The sequence below is a fragment of the Nicotiana tomentosiformis genome, chromosome 8 (genome assembly GCF_000390325.3).
Source record: "Nicotiana tomentosiformis chromosome 8, ASM39032v3, whole genome shotgun sequence".
NCBI lineage: Eukaryota > Viridiplantae > Streptophyta > Magnoliopsida > Solanales > Solanaceae > Nicotiana > Nicotiana tomentosiformis.
In genome coordinates, this window is record NC_090819.1 from 101,198,447 (window position 1) to 101,216,357 (window position 17,911).

The window sequence follows — 17,911 nt, forward strand, 5'->3', positions numbered from 1 at the left end:
TTATGCATAATAATGTACTAGTGCATGGTTGGATAAATACTACAACTCACCTATAAGGGGGGTTTGAGATAAAGAAAGATAATGAATATTATTGTGTACTTACATGAATATATCATTGGTCGCATACATGTGATACGCCAAATATTTTGTCAAGCCTTATGAAAGTTATTAAAAGCAAAATTAAAGCAAAAAATTATTTTGCTTATGATGATTTTGAACATGACAATTATTATGATATGATTCTCTTTGTGAAGGAGACATTCATTATATGGATGGTGTGATAAAAGATCTTGTAGTACAAAAGCAGTTAAGAGATCTAAAAGAACTAATTTGTTACTACCCGAATGAATGAAATTGTTTATGACATTAATCTTGTAGTAAGTCTCAAAAGAAACATTTTGATTTACAAATATATTAGACAAGGTAGTTGGCATATTGAGACTATAAATGAAAAGAAGATTGAATATCTTTATATTACTATAATCATACCGGGTAAATATGAAATGTTACCTGACTTTTCTTCTATTTGTATTACATAAGTATAAGCACGATGATGCAATCACGAGCCACAAGTAAACTAGAGGTTTACTGAAATAAATATTAGTTGGCATGGCCGGTTGACCATCTCGGTTCAATTATGATGCGAAAATTTAATTGAAAATTACATTGGCATATATTGAAGAAATATAAGATTCTTCAAGAATTCTCTTCTGCTGCTTATTCTCATGATATACCGGTTAAGGTTGGGATTGAATCCTTTGATTTATGGAACGAATAAAAGGTGATAAATATGGGCCCAGTCACCTTCCATGTGGACCGTTTACTATTATATGATTTTAATAGATGCATCTATTCTATGGTCACATGTGCATTTGCTATCAACTTGCAGTTTGGCTTTTGCAAGATTGATTGCTCAAATTATTAGAGTACAGTTCCACAATATAAATTATGATGATTTATCTTGATAATACTGGTTTAAATCCAAGTTGGTTTAACAGAAATTGTATGCCTCCACTTATATCTAAACCATTGGTTATGAGAACAAAATTGCCAAAATAAAATTTGGTATGTGATATATTATTTAATATACAACATCACTTGTACGCATGTAGCCAAGTTATGATAAGTTCTCCCTATCACAATCGGTTCAGGGTCAGAAATTAAATAATTTCCATCTAGAAATATGAATGTGCTATATGATTTAATTGTTCCACCACAATGCACAAAGATGGATCCCCAAATAAGGCTAGGGATATTTGTTGGTGATCCCAATAATAGGGGGAGAAAATGGGCAGCTGAAAAAGTAATGCATGTAATGAATTATTATGAGTATATCTAGATTCTCATACGAGAAAATGTGAACTTGAAGTTCAAGTGATAATTCATTTGCAAAATATTGCCAGACGTATTTGCTGACCCAAAACTAAATGTCATATTCAGCTGCTAATGCTCCAAATAAAATAAAGTTCATAATGAATAGAGTATATGGCATGCATGAAGCATAATAGACTAATCGGTTCTAAAGATAAAACTCCTTGAAGAAGGAGATTAGCAAATGTTCAAGATGGTCATAATAAGGAGGCAAGTGCTCTAGAAAAGTACCACGACATAACACTTCATAAGACCTCATGGGAGAGGCTCAGGTACCTGAAGATAATAAGATAAAGAGATCTCAATAAGTTATGTTTTTATTGGGTAATAGTAGAACCGATATAAAATGATCGTTGACGATATTGTTAATATAATGTAGCGCTCAATATTATTAATATTGACGAGGATCTTGAGCTCAAATCTGTCATGAAATTTGGATAGATAAATGACTGGCCAAATGAAAAATACGCAATGAAAATTAATTTCACTTGAAAAATATGAAGTTGGACGGATAGTCCCAATATCTGAAAGTATAAAGCCAGTGGAGGTATAAATGTGTTCTTGTGCGAAAAAAAAGGTCAAGTCGATAAACATAAAGACGACTTGTGTCACAAGAAAATTTATAAATATCCTAGCATTGATTATATAGAGACATGTTCTCCTGTGGTGGATGTCGCAATTTCAGGTTTTAATCTGGCAGTACAAGAAAAATGTGATATGCGTATAATGAAAATCATTGAGGATTTAAATTGTTCTGAAGCATATTAAGGTTTTCAAGAAATTTATTAAATAAAGCTTCAAAAATTCTTATACGGATTGAAACAATCAGGGCGCATGTGGTATAATCGCCTGAGTGAGTACTTGTTGAAAGAAGGGTACAAGAATGATTCAATTTGTCCTTGTGTCTTTATAAAAAGATCCGGATCTAAATTTATTATAATCACCGTGTATGTTGATGATTTAAATATCATTGGAACTCCTAGGGAGTTTCCTAAAGCAGTAGACTATTTAAAGAAAGAATTTGAAATGAAAGATCTTGGAAAGACAAAATTTTGTCTTGGTCTACAAATTAAGTATATGAAAGATAAAATTTTTGCCCATCAACCAGCATACACTAAAATGATTTTAAAGTGATTATATATGGATAAAGCACATCCATTCCGACCTCATGAAAATAATGAAGAGCTTCTTGATCCCGGAGTACCATATCTTAGTGCAATTGGTGCACTAATGTATCTTTCTAACATTACAAGGTCTGACATAACTTTTTCAGTTAATGTCTTAACAAGATATAGCTTTGCTCCTACAAGGAGATATTGAAATGGAATCAAACACATATTGCGGTATCTAAAAAGGGACTACCGATATGGAATTATTTTATGACAATGATTGCAGTCCCGATCTTGTTGGTTATGCCGATACTGGGTATTTATATGACTCACACAAGGCTCGATCTCAAACAGGCTATGTGTTTACATATAGAGACACTGCCATATTTTGGCGATCGACTAAGCAATCAATCGTGGCTACTTCATTTAGTCATGCTGAGATAACTGCTATTCATGAAGCAAGTCGAGAATGTGTATGGTTGAGGTTTATAATATACCTTATTTGAGACAAATGTGGTTTGAAGTGTGACAAACTACCCACAATTTTGTATGAAGACAATGCAGCATGCATAGCCCAGTTGAAGGGAGGATTCATAAAAGGGGATAGGACAAAGCACATTTCACCAAAGTTATTTTTTACACATGATCTTCAAAAGAATGGTGATATCAATGTGCAACAGATCCGTTCAAATGATAATATGGCTGATTTGTTCATCAAATCTCTACCGACGTCAACCTTCAAGAAACTAGTGTACAAGATTGAGATGTGAAGGCTCAAGGATGTGAATTGATGCTCTCATCAGGGGGAGTTAATATGCGTTGTACTCTTTTTCCCTTACAAGATTTTGTCCCACTGAGTTTTTCTTCCAAGGGTTTTAACGAGGCAACCAAAAGGCGTATTTCTAAACATGTGTACTCTTTTTCCTTCACTTGGATTTTTTTTCCCATAGGGTTTTTTCCTAATAAGTTTTTAACGAGGCACATTATCTATGGACATCCAAGGGGGAGTGTTATAAGAAAAATTAAATTATGGTGGATGTCTACTCTTCCTCCATGATCTTCTCAAATGCTTAATGACATATTTAATGACATATTTCTATGCTTAATGACATATTCAATGATATATTTTTCTTCACTTTTCATGCACATTTCTTGTTCATGTTTTACTAAATTACTTTTATTTTATAACAACATGTCTTGTTCATGTTTTACTAAGTTGCTTTTATTTTATAACAGTTTTTTCTTAAAATGACATCCAACAGACAAGAACATTTATGTGCCAATTGCGAAGGCTTACTCCAGTTTGACATATAGCCGAGCACAAAAAATTCAATAAATAAAACGTGATCAATATAAATTTTAATTATAACATAAACAGTTCGGAGACAGGAACAACAAAAACAAATTTGTATATTAAAGTAGAAATATAACGTGAGCCCTAGATAGAGAAAAATAGTTTGAGAACTAAAATGTGATAGGTATTTGCAAATCACTGACATTATTTTAATGACTTGCAAGGTTAAGAATGAACCACAACTTGAAGTGAGACGATCGATACGTATTTGGTGGAGTAAGTATAAAATAGGATAAAGGGCAAAATATAATTATGGAGCAATAAGTAAGATTAGAATTGAAAAGAAAAATATGAAACAATCTCAGCACACCTTTGATTGTTTCAGGCTTTTCATTATTCTGAAACAATAAATTTAATAATACAATAAAATTAATTTAAAATAAACAATCAAAACAAGTTTTGGATAAAAATACAATATACTCCAAACAAGGTGTAACTTTGGCTTTGAGCAGAAAATGAAAATGAAAATGAAGAGAAATTGAAGTTGAAATGAGAATTGGATTCGTCTTCTTGTCTTCAACCCTTTCTTCTTCTTCAGTGATTGGATCCTCCATTTCTGGGTCCATCGTACGGCTTACACCCTCACTCCTGCTCCATCGTCCCTTTCACATCATTCCAAATCGTACAACCACTCGAAGCAACAATTTGCAGTTTTCAGCACGTACAACCCTCACTACATCAGCTTCTTCCATGTCTTCCTCTTTCAAGCCTGAACAAGCTAGGGTTCCTCCCGCTCTCCAATTGCCCTCACCTTCCATCACCAAGGTCTCCTTTATGTGTGTGTGCGCGCGCGCATGTATAAGTGATTTTTTTTATTTAAATAGTTTAGTTAATTTAACTTCATTTAATTGAATTGAAAATTACCAGCCTCACTCACCTAAGTTGGGTTGTGGTAATAGTTGATTTGAAAGGTGAATTTTGTTTAATCCATTTTTGATATGTGAATTTGATGTTGAATGAGCAGTTTAAGATTGGGCTATGTCAATTAGCAGTGACATCAGATAAGGAAAGGAATATTATTCATGCTCGAACAGCAATTGAGGAGGCTGCTCAGAAGGGGGCTAAGCTTGTTGTTTTGCCTGTGAGTTCACATTTAATTTGTTCTTTCAATGCAGCTGTTTCTTGTTCTATACATATATCAGTAGTTATACTCTGTCTGATTGCCGCAACTGTAAATTTTTGTATGCATACTTAGAGTTCGTTATGGTGGGCAACTCAGTTATAAAGTCTAATATTTCCATCGTCTAATAGCCTAATATATCGATGTGACCATCAAATAATCTGAGCATCCAATCCAAAATTTTAAGACATTGGGCAGAGTAGGACAAGGCCGTTATAAAATTCTTTTGAAGCACTTTATACAACCAACATAGGACACTGTATAACAGTAGCTAAATGAGTTCCAGATATTATGCTGTTTCAATCTTAAATTAGCCTTCCTATTAACATGCAAATTCCTATGAAAGCTGCACTTCTTTCATATGTCTAAATATGTTTGTAATCTTTATACCAATTCATTAGTGGAGAGGAAATGTGCGTACCATTGTCTCATCTTGTACGAGGGCTGTTACGTAGATTCACTTTGAGTATCTCGTCATGTCCTTTCCTAGTTTATGGTAAGAATTCTGACTTAATCTTATGGTGAGACAACAAAGAGATGTTTTCTTATGTAGATTTTGCTACCTGAAGCGGACCTTTCTGCAATGGCTTGGCTATTAACTGCCATTGAAAGTTTACAGCAATTGATTTTAGCTTACTATTGGGCTTTGCTTTTTGCTAGGAAATATGGAATAGTCCATATTCAAATGATAGCTTCCCAATTTATGCTGAAGACATTGATGCTGGTTCTGATGCATCTCCATCAACTGCCATGCTCTCTGAAGTAGCTCGACTTCTGAAGATCACAATAGTGGGAGGCTCTATACCTGAACGCAGTGGGGACAAGTTGTATAATACTTGCTGCGTTTTCGATGCTGATGGAAAGTTGAAAGCTAAGCACAGAAAGGTAAGCAGACACCTCTCTTGTTGTCGTGAGGGCATGTAGCTTTAGCTTTGCCACTGAGATCTAGAAGAAACTAAGAAAGTAATTGTCATTTGCTCAATCAATTATGTAAACTATAAGCTTCAATACTACAAGATTATACTGAGTGTATAATCTTGGTTTTCGGATTTAGAAATTGAATGATGTTGCAGAGTGTAGTCAGACATTCATTTCTTGATGCACAGATCTGTGAGTGTTACTTGGTCCAGTCCCTCATAATTTCTGTTTAATATTACTACGTATTTATATCTGACAAATATGAGGGGTTTTTTTGTTCTCTTTATTTTTACTTTTCTGGGTTGAAAAGCATCTTGATAATGCTATTTTACACTCAAAAGAGTACTCCCAGTGATCTGGACAGAATAGATGATTTTTGAGTTTAATTAAAGAATTTTTGGAAAAAAAGATAAGAGAATAAACTGAGATTAGTCAAGTTTTGCCTATTTTCTGCATTTGAGGAACTCCATTATATTTTGTTTTACTTTTATTTATTTTGTTGAAATCAGGAACTCTATTAGATTTTACCGAAATCTTAATGGTAGTACAGTTCTGCGATAAAAGGGCCGGGAACTAATAATACAGACGTGGGGAGCCAACCTATAAACTGTCCACGGTCGTCCAGTTGTAAGCCTTTTTAGTATGAATAGAAGTATTTCTGCAACTGTTCACACAGAGTTATAGGTTGGAGTGAAATAGTAGAATTACAATGCCAATTTTTGCTTTGCATAATGGCATGTGCACATTGGCTAAGTAAGTCTAGTCACCAAGGGAAAAAAACATATCTAGTAGTTTTTTGGGAAAATCAAGAAGATGGGAACTCTGCAAAATTTCTGACGCTTTGATGTCTTTGCAGATACATCTTTTTGACATTGATATTCCTGGTAAAATAACCTTTAAGGAGTCAAAGACGCTTACAGCAGGAGAGACTCCAACTGTTGTGGATACAGGTATTTTCTCCATCTTACTTTCTGACATACTATGGTAATAAATTAACCAAATTACTCATAATCTAGTGTCAGAGACTGCTCCAGTGTTCTGAAAGTTCCTCCAGTTAATATAATAACTTTAACTGCTTGTTTATGTTCCGTATTTTGATTGATTTCATTACATTGTCTTCTGCTTCATTGAAGAGCATGAATATTTTCCTTTTCTGTATTTCTAAGTTAATTGATGCATCCATCCAGTGCTTTTGAGAAATGATTATAACTATATTTCTGCAGAGGTTGGCCGAATTGGTATAGGGATTTGCTACGACATTCGCTTTCAGGAATTGGCCATGCTATATGCAGCAAGAGGTGTGTATTTTCCTTTATTAGCTTTTTGCAAGTGACTGGGAGTTTTCAATTGCTGACTGTTTATGTATGTAAACTTTTTCTTTAAACCTAATACTAGTTCATCTCACCATAATGTGTTGTGTTTTGGTGATTTATACCGTAGTGCTAATGAGTAATGTCTTCGGCTTTATTAGCGGGAAGCATTCTGTATGCTTACAACCAATTTCCACCATTGGATTCTTTCTAAAATGTATGCTTGGTTTTTCCGGAAGTCGATGACTATTCATAGCTATTGCCTTGATACCAAAGAAGAGTTTGACCCAATGCTTTACTTTTGGTCTAGTAGGAGGTGTAGACTATTTAGTAATGATACAACATATGTTTCATTACGACATTGAAATATGGTATGTGTTTCTAACCTTGGTACAGCATTGTGCATGCTTTGAAATAAGTACACAGCAGAAGCTTCCGATTCATTTGCAAAGAGTGACCTAGAGACTTAAACTAAAGTAATTTGTACATTACAAGGAATTCCAGACCACTTACAACACTTCTGTTTTCACTGCTGAAATTGATAATTTATTCACAATATAAATCTTGAATGCAACTGCTCAAAAAGAAAAAGAAAAGAAAAATGTCACTCTTGAATGCATTGTGAGAGGTCCAAAAGGCAAATGTTTTGACAATATTTAGAACATCCTAGGGCTAACATTCATACACCAAGTGATCGAAATACATGTCCATATCCGCGTTCAGTGCAGTATGGTGAATTTAGGAGTAAAAAGGGTAAATTCAGCTATTTCATTGAATCTAACTGCTGAAGCTCTTGGTTTTGCTTCGTAATTCAGCCTCTATATGCTATCTCTTATATATGATGGGAGAAAAGGGCCTAGTTCATAAGTAGCAGTATCAAGGCAAAGATGATCTAGAATGGAGAAGCATTATGGAGAGAATTTCAATTTAATGAACCACAACATTAGAAAAATTTATAGTTTAGCGTCAACCACTAGAAAAGAAAAGAAGAATTGAACCAATCAATTTCTCCTTATAGTCATAACTCATATGACCTGCAGAATATTTGTGGGAAATCCACGGGAGAACCTAAAAGGAGACGGGTCTTAAATCATTGCAAAAGGTTCATGCCTCCATTTCAATTCTAGTTCTTTGAATAACACTAGACCATAGTTCTGAGAAGATTATTCACGAATGATTGTGTATAAAAAGATGAAGTGAACTGACAAGGAAGAGAAGATAAGAATTGCAAAATAAACAGAAAGATAGTAGGGCTTGAGTATCTGGAACTAGAAAGCACCATGATACAATGAGTAAATGCGTTATCATAATTGGATGCGGTAAGATATGACACTTTGTCCTAACTCAACCTAAAAGCTAGCTCATGAGGGGAAGATTGCCCAAGTCCATATAAGGAGACCACCAACCCATTCCCCAACCAATGTGGGATTCTAACCCACCCTAACCGATGCAATTATTAAATAGACTAATTTAGTTTTAGATATATCATGCAATTAATATGATCAAGGAATAGTAACCTAATTGCCACACTTGTGTGGAATTCTCAACATACACTGTTAATTGTTTCCGTCTTTTGTTCATTGAGAAACAAACATGTTCATAAACTTCATCATTTTCAGTTGCTCTTTCAACTGATCCTGCATAGCATTCCTCCAGTTAATTTACTATTTTTCCATTTCTAGACAATTGGGGCATATGCAGGGGCAGTGGACACTAGATGTACCCGCAACAACACGATCTTTATTTCCTCACCCCTTTTTCCAATAGAAGCAACTCTTCTGCCATCATCATAACTAAAATCCTTCCTCCTGCCATTATCATCATCAAAATGCATTTCTCTACCATCATCATAACCAAAATGTTCTTCTCTTGTACCATCACCATCATCGTCACGAACAACTTCTCCTATTCTACCATCTCCACCAACAGATTTTTCTCCTGCATCTCCTCTAACCACATGGTTATCTTCAATTTGTGGGGTTTACAAACTACCCTTCTCTATCTTAAGGGCACCACCCAAATGTCTTAAGACTATCACTCCATCCAACTCTTTACTTAGGCTATCGATCATCATGTTCTCTTTGTAGAGTAAAATAACTAAATTTTGGATGTAAAGCCTCCCCCTTTTCAGCCTTTGTAGAGTAAAGAAAATGGTGCACTACCTGGGAAGGGAACAGAAGGATTTATAAGCAAAGATATTAGGGTCATACTTGAAACATCCTATACATGTTTAAAACACTTTCTGCAGAAACATCTACATGATGTTTGAAAGATGTTTCAAACATCTTTGAAACATCCACCCGAATGAGCCTTATCGGATTATCTTTGATTTGAATTGGATCAGACTTATCTTTTTTTAATTTGTTTTTGCCGCAATTGAGGTATGGCTTTAAACGCCCAAGCCTACATTGGTGATAAAAAATAAAAAATTATATAAATTACACAAAATAGAAATAATGAAGAAGATTTATTTAGGTACCATGAATGCCCAAGGAAATCCGTAGAGGTTATGCGAGTCACTCTTAGATTATTGATGTTCTTTCATATCTTCCATAAGATAATCACAGTCAAGCATAAACTATTTCGGTCCCATGGATAATTGTAGAAAGTCTTTTGTGGAGGCCAATCTGACTGTATTTTCATAAACACCATAGTTCTGATCCTTTGCCAACAAAATGCAGCATAGTGGATAGTTTCTAATTTTTATGGATTTGAATATGATCATCTCAAACACTGTTTTACAAGTCACAAACCTTTTTCCTTTGTTAATAAGTTGCCACAAATCTTCACAATCAAGAAAGTACTTTTCAATCTTCGAATTATTGTAAGAATGTCCGCAGTTGAGTCTAGTCATTATGGCAAACACACAAAGGCTTAAGCGGACTTATAATCTTTTATAATTAAACCATAACTCCTGGGTCTTCTCGCAGAGCACTCTACGGAGTAGAAGGCCATGCACTATGTAGCCTGAAACAGTGGCCTCTCTGGCAAATCCAAAAAGTGTTCGACAGGACTACTCCTAAACTTGTTTTCGAGGCCCTGATCCCTCAACAAATTTCCGAACTCACCCATACCTGCTAATTCTAATGAGGATTCCACTGTGATCTTGCTGAAGGTCTCATTATCATCCAAAAATATCTTGAATTTTAACTGTGTAAGTTCCGATCGAAGCTGTAAGATTTCAACCTCGCAACTGTCCTCATCTTTGGGCATCTCAACTTGTACATGATTTAATAATGTTTATTAATAAAAGGCACAAGGACAATTAATTTAATAATTAAAAAATATCTCTTTACAGTCATTTGTACATAGAGATGTTTCAAACATATCGAGAGATGTTTGAAATATATTGAGTTTACATCATCAGATTGATAAGGTGTATTATCATTTTTTCTCTTTTTTCTTCTTTCTGCCTCTTATTCTCTTGAAGCTTCTTTTTCTCTTGGTTTCAACATAAAATCTTCATCTCCAGAGGTCTCATCTTCTATTTCTTCTCCTTTCACAATTACTGTTCCATCGTCTGATTCTTCGTGATCAACAATTGCCCCTCTTGCCTTTCTTCTCCTTCAACGGTTGATGTCTCGTCTTTTGATTTGTCATCGTTAACTTCTGCGTCCTCTTTTGTTTCCTCTTCTCTTGCTTTCTTTTTCCTTTTCTTTTTCTTTCTCTTTATCCCCTTCTTTCTCTTTTTCTTTCTCTTGTTCCTCTTCTCCAACATTCTCTCCTTCTACTACTTCATCAACCGTGTCTCCTCCTTCCTGATTATTTTGTCCTCCTACTACTACCTGAAGAGGTGTGGCTTCCATTTCTGCTATAGTGAGCATTGATTGTTCTAAAAAGAGGCGACTCTCCTTCTAAAAGACCCAACAAACAAATTTGGATATCACAGGCAGATGAGATACAATAATCAATGCCACTGTAACTGAAGTGGAAGTCACCACGCCTCTTCAGAAGGTAGTAGTAGTAGGAGGAGGATAGAATAATCAGGAAGGAGTAGACACTGCTGACGAAATAGTAGAAGGAGAGAATGCTGGAGAAGAGAAAGAAGAGGATAAGGAGAAAGAAATAGAAGAGAAAAGGAAACAGAGAAAGAAATAGAAGAGGAGATAGAAGTTGATGAAAAATCAAAAGAGCAGATAACAACCGTTGAAAAAGAAGACATTTGTTGATGATAAAGAATCAGAAGAGAAAATAGTAGCTTTTAAAGAGAAGGAATAGAAGAGACCTCTGAAGATGAAGATTTTATCTTGAAACCAAGAGAAAAAAAGCTTCAAGAGAATAAAAAGAGGCAGAAAAAAGAGAAAGAATGATAATGCACTTTTTAAATCTGGTGAGGTAAGCTCAATATGTTTCAAACATCTCTCATTAACAGTGTTGTGAAGAGCGTGAAGCGAGGAAAAGCGACAACCCCCATTTTGCTTAAAGCGAGAAGCGAGAAGCGAAGCGCTCGCTTTTTTGAAGTGAAGCGGAATTTAAAAAAAAAAATTAAAATAAATATTGCATAGACAACACATGTAACTGTAAGTAAATGTTCAATATTTCAATGTAAAAACTAAAGAGTAGCATCAATTAAAGTTGGGCAGCATAAAAGAACAACTACATAACACATAAAAAAGGCAATAAGAACTAAGAATAAAAGATATAAAAATAAGAGGAAGGGCAGTATACCATTCTGTTAAAAGCTGGGCAGCATAAAAACAATGAAAGAAGAACTGGGCAGCATTTCAATGAAGAGGAGAAGACTGAGAAAGAAAATTTTCCAGCATTTCGCTGCTATTTGGACGCTGAAAGAGTGAGAAGAAGAAGAAGAAGAAGAAGAAGAAGAAGAAGAAGAAGAAGAAGAAGAAGAAGGAGAAGGAGGAGGAGGAGGAGGAGAAGGAGAAGGAGAGGGAGAGGGAGAGGGAGAGGCAGAAGGAGGAGGAGGAGGGGGGAACCCTAGTCGCCTCTTTAGAATCTCTGTTGCTGCTGGTCGTGTTTTAATAAAAGAACACTGAAAACCCTTCTTTTTTAATTAACTAGGCTGGCAGCTGTTTAAAACAAAGAAGCGGTCGCTTCACTTCTCGCTTTTTAGTAGGAAGCGCACACTTTTGTCTACCTGAGTCGCTTCATAGAACAAAGCGGGTAAAGGGTCGCTTCGCTTCTCGCTTTAAGCGAGGAAGCGACCGTTTTTCACAACCCTGCTTATTAAAAATGACTGTAAAGAGATTTTAAACATTTTTAAGTCATGTACAGGTTGAGATGCCTAAAGATAAGGGTGACAGTTGCGAGGTTGAAATCTTAAAGCTTCGGTCGGAACTTTCATGGTTCAAAATTTAAGACATTTTTGGACAAAATAAGACCTTCAACAAGAAGATCACTGTAATATCCTCGTTAGGAGTAGCAGGTATAGGTGAGTTCAGAATTTGGTTGAAGGATGAGGACCTCGAAAACAAGTTTAGGAGTAGTCCTTTTGGACACCTTTGGATTTGCCTGAGAGGCCATTGTTTCAAGCATCTATGGTGCATGGCCTTCTACTCCGTAGAGTGTTCTGCAAGAAGACCCAGGAGTTATGATTTAATTACAAAATATTATTAGTCCGCTTTGGCCTTCGTGAGTTTGCCATAATGAATTGACTCAACTGTGGACATTCTTATACTAATTCGAAGATTGAAAAGTACCTTCTTGGTGGTGAAGATTTGTGCTAACTTATTACCGAATGAAAGAGGCCTGCGACTTCTAAAACAATGTTTGAGATGATCAAATTCAAGTATGCACTATGCTTGTTTTGGTTTCTCCACTGCATTTTGTAGGCAAAAGATCAAAACTTCTGGCGTTCATGAAAATACAGTCAGACTGGCCTCCACAGAAGAGGCTTTCTACAATTATTCATAGGGCCGAAATAATTTTCGCTTGACTGTTGATTATCATATGAAAGAGCATCAGCAATCTAATATGACTCGTATAATCTCTACGAATTTCCTTGGGCATTCATGGTAACTAAATAAATCTTGTTCATTTTTTCTATTTTTGTAATATTTACATAATTTTCTATTTATTTTTTTATCACACAATGTAAGCTTCGGCGTTTCAAGCCATACCTCAATTGCAACCAAAAGAAAGGAAAGACATTGCCAAGGATGAAGAGGTGGTTGTTTGAAAAAGTAGAAAAAGACAGGCCCGATCCATTTTAAATCAAAGATGATCCGGTAAGGCTCATTCTGGTGGATGCTTGAAACATCCTGTAAATGTTTAAAACATTCTGCATAAAGTGATTTAAACATTTATAGGATGTTTCAAGCATGCCTCTAATATCCTGGAAAGGGGGAGGCTTACATCCAACAACAACAACAACAACAACAACCCAGTATAATCCCACTAGTGGGGTCTGGGGAGGGTAGCGTGTACAAAGACCTTACCCCTACCCCGGGGTAGAGAGGCTGTTTCCGATAGACCCTCGGCTCCCTCCCTTCAAGAACTCCCCACCTTGCTCTTGGGGTGACTCGAACTCACAACCTCTTGGTTGGAAGTGGAGGGTGCTTACCACTAGAGCAACCCACTAGAGGCTTACATCCAAAATCTTTCACCAGACAAAGAGGACATGATGATGGATAACCTAAGTAAAGAGTTGGATGGAGTGACAGTCTTAAGACATTTGGGTGGTGTCTTTAAGATAGAGAAGTGTAGTGTGCAAACCCTACCAATTGGATACAGACATGTGGTTGGAGGAGATGATAGTACACCAGAAAAATCTGTTGGTGGAGATGGTAGAATAGGAGGAGAAGTTATTCTTGATGGTGATACTGTAGGAGAGAAACATTTTGGTTATGATGATGGTAGAGAAATGCATTTTTATGATGATAATGGTAGGGGGAAGGTTTTTAGTTATGACGATGGCAGAGGAGTTGCTTCTATTGGAAAAAAGGGTGAGGAAAGAAAAGATTGTGTTGTTGCGGGTATATTTAGTGTTCCTGCATATGCCCCAATTGCCTGAAAAGAAAAAAGAGCAAATGAACCGGAGGAGTGCTATGCAGGATCACTTGAAAGAGCAAATGAAATTGATGAAGTTTATGCATAATACCATGGATCCTGCCTAACATCAGTGGCAGCTTATCAGTAATTTCTCATGGCTGCTTATCAATAGTTTCTCCACTATCATTATCTTTGTCAGTGAATCCTATGATTGAAAGTTGTGATTTCCAGGTGCTCATCTGATCTGCTATCCTGGGGCATTCAACATGACTACAGGACCACTGCACTGGGAGTTACTGCAAAGGGCAAGGTAATATGAATGTCTTCAAGTGAAGTAGTTCTGTTGTCAAACATCTAGGTCATTTGGCTGAATAGGCAAATAGCTGTTGCATCTCTCTCTTAAATTTTGTTTATTTAAAAAAAAAATATCTATGTTAAATCCTTCATAATCCTAACTCCAATAGCACCGCATCTGACATCACTAATCTGTGCCTTTTTCTCATGCAGGGCAGTTGATAATCAGGTATAACGGAATTCCTATATAATCACATTCCTTTGGAAAGGTTTAAAAGTGAAAGGCTTGAGATGCTTCTCACCTTTTTGGTGCAGCACCATTTTTATTCTTCATGTTAATATACCTAACACCTTGAACTGTTTTCGCCTTATAATGTCATTGTTTTCCACATAAACCGAGAAAGTGTATCGTTACCATATGGTGCATGAAATATCTCAGGATAGGATAGGATGAACGAACACAGATGTTTATCCAGGGTTTGTATATTTCCAGTAATTGTCATTACTTGGATTGACTCTAACTTTTTTGTCTTGGAAATGAGTTTAAAATCGAATATAATGGAACCCAAGAAGTAGAAGGAACAGGGCAAGGGTAGCTACAGCAAAGGTAAATCTATGAGTTTACTGGAAGCAAACTCTAATTGTAATTAGAGTACCTAGCTTTACCATTCAGATGACACACAATGGTCTTGTGCACCGGTATCTGTATAGAAAATTTAAAAAACACAATGGTCTTGAATATTTTTATATGCTTTGTTGTAAAAAATAAATATACTTGTTTCAGCTATATGTTGCAACATGTTCACCTGCTCGAGATGCTGGTGCTGGATATGTGGCTTGGGGGCATTCCACATTAGTTGGACCAGTAAGTGATCATATTTTATGTCCGTATGACGTGTGAAAATAAACAAATGAGTCCTCTGATTTAAAGAGAGAATAGGCTTCTCCGTTTACAAAGAGAAGGGTGCCATTAGTTGTAACTACCACTCTGATTCATTGATATATATTTGGCAGTTCGGAGAAGTGCTGGCGACGACTGAACATGACGAGGCAATAATCATCTCGGAGATTGACTATTCACAAATTGAGCTGAGGAGGTGAGATTCCATGCACCTACTGTGTGTTTCTTTTTTACGTTCTTTGCAATTGCAACTATTATGGGACTTCTACACTAAACATATGAATCATTGTCAAATTTGATATCCAGGACAAACCTTCCATTAAAGAAGCAAAGGCGTGGTGATCTTTACCAGTTGGTAGATGTACAAAGGTCAAGTTCTCAGTAATGCTAGTTATGTTGCAAGGAGTGTAATGATGACACTAAAAGATGATAGTTTTGCTTGAGAACTGAAGTTCTATGGAGATGGGGATCATATCTAGAAAAGATGATTGTCAATACATCAGAGTTCTTGTCAATCATCCTTAATTTAATCTTCAACTTTGGATTAGCAACATATTCTGATGCAGTAGGGACATTATGTGCAATAAGGTATACCGATTGTTCATGTATTATCTATTGTTCCGGTGATTGTACTGTGTTCGGTTTGGAATATAATTGCTATGCTGCTCTTATGTCAATGAAATCAACATCAAGCTCCCTAAATAAGCTGCACTGAGTCATTTTATAAACAGGAAGTTAAGATGAAAAGGAAACTTGTTCCTGGATTTCGATTAGTTAACAATCTCAAGGAAACATTTGCTTTTCAGGAGATGTAACTATAGGAGGTCATATAATTGTTCTCTAGACAACAGTGACCCTACTTGCTGGTACATCTCATCTTGCACCAATCTATAAGCTATCACAGCTTTAGAAATATCAACTTTGACCAAACAGAGTCATCTTTTCATTTATTTTGAGTTGACGGAGAAACTGTCTTTCCTAATGGATTAGTCCTAAAAATATCCATTAAACAGCTAAATCATTTTCGACGTTGATGTTCTGTACCTTGGGATTCTACAACCTATGCTGGTTTCAAATTATCTAGGAGATCCATCAAATAAGAGTGGACATCAATGTGGTCACACACTTGCTTAAACTTTTTTAGGTATCTAGTATTCGAAATTCACTAGATAGATTACACTCTTTATCAATATATTTATTGTGCTTTTCACCAAAATCCTTAGTTTCTGTTATTACTTGTTGTTTCGGGTTTTTAATCGCATTACTTAGTGTTAGTTTTGTATTTTTGCTTCGGCTGTCAAATTGGTTTGCTTGTTATTTTTTCTTCTTGAGCCGATGGTCTACGGGATACAATATCTCTGTCTTCTTAAAAGTAAAGGGTAAGGTCTGTGTTTACTGAGTCGAGGATCTATCGGAAACAACCTCTCTGCCTTCTTAAAGGCAGGAATAAGGTCTACGTACACTCTACCTTACTTGTGTTCATTTTCCGGAGTCGAACTCGAGACTTATCGATTGAAAATGAAAGGATAGCAAATGAAGGAAACCAAAATCCTAACCTCTTGATGGTGTAGTTGCACATTCGTTTGGGGGATTTTGATGTGAAGGCACGCAGAGGGCACGTGATGACAGGGAAAAAAGAATAGACTGCAGTTGCACGTGGAGCAAAGAGTATAGAAATAGACATAGACAGACAAAAGAAGAAGAATTTGCTGTCAAGAAGAAGAAGAAAAAGAAGGGTGCTTTGATCAGGAGATAGAGTGATCAGTGTGTAAGCTTTTGTCGAGAAAAGAGTAATTCGTTTCATTTTTTGATGATCATGACTTCATCTTCTTCCCCTTGGGATCTGTAACCACTTCTCTGTCCAACAGTTCACCATCTATTTATCTTCTTTCTTCTTTTTCCCTTTTTCTTTTCTCAAAGTACTTTCTTTATTCCAAAACTTGTAGATCCATTGTGAAAATTACAATAATAATAATAATAATAACATACTGACACAGTATAGTCCTGTAATCACGGTATAAAAAGGATAGTGTTACTTATCCTGTGAAGGTCGGGAGATTGCTTTTAATAGACCATCGACTCAAGGAAAGCACATAATCACAATAGTTTTTGTAAAAAATACAGTAGTGGAGAAGTCATAAAAATAAATGCAGTGAAAGTAAGCGAAGCAAAAAAAAATAATAATAATAAGTAATAATATAAATCTAAGAATAAGAAAATACGAGAATAATTTTAATATCTACTGGTATGGATCCATTGTGAAAATTAAGAGAAACAAATTGAATGAATAGGCCTTCTTGACAAAAGAGTGTAAAACTATCAGTCTATCGCGCCAAACTTGATTTTATTGTAGAGAATATATCATTATGGTATGCTTTATTTGACAATTTTGAAGAACTTTTTTCCCTTGAAAATATAAGCAACTCTGGTTTTGTACAATATAATATGCATGCTCCTTCTTTTTCATCTTGTTAACGGAAGCCTAACTGAGTATTGGTTATTAGAAGATTATTATAATTCAACTTCTTGAGTTCAAATTTTTGACATTTAACAATTGGTTGATTCTCACGAGACTATTATATGCTC

The 17,911-nt window shown here is 35.6% G+C and overlaps 1 protein-coding gene across 1 annotated transcript; it reads left to right on the plus strand.

Annotated features, from left to right (window-relative positions):
- Positions 1 to 4,216: 4,216 nt before the first annotated feature.
- On the plus strand, positions 4,217 to 16,007 carry LOC104110846 (omega-amidase, chloroplastic-like). Its single transcript, XM_009620404.4, has 10 exons — positions 4,217 to 4,599; positions 4,799 to 4,915; positions 5,615 to 5,839; positions 6,729 to 6,822; positions 7,096 to 7,170; positions 14,362 to 14,440; positions 14,638 to 14,653; positions 15,209 to 15,289; positions 15,439 to 15,521; positions 15,632 to 16,007. Exons 1-10 carry the CDS (start codon positions 4,324 to 4,326, stop codon positions 15,708 to 15,710), a joined length of 1,125 nt encoding a protein of 374 aa, XP_009618699.1. The 5' UTR covers positions 4,217 to 4,323; the 3' UTR covers positions 15,711 to 16,007.
- The last annotated feature ends 1,904 nt before the right edge of the window (positions 16,008 to 17,911 follow it).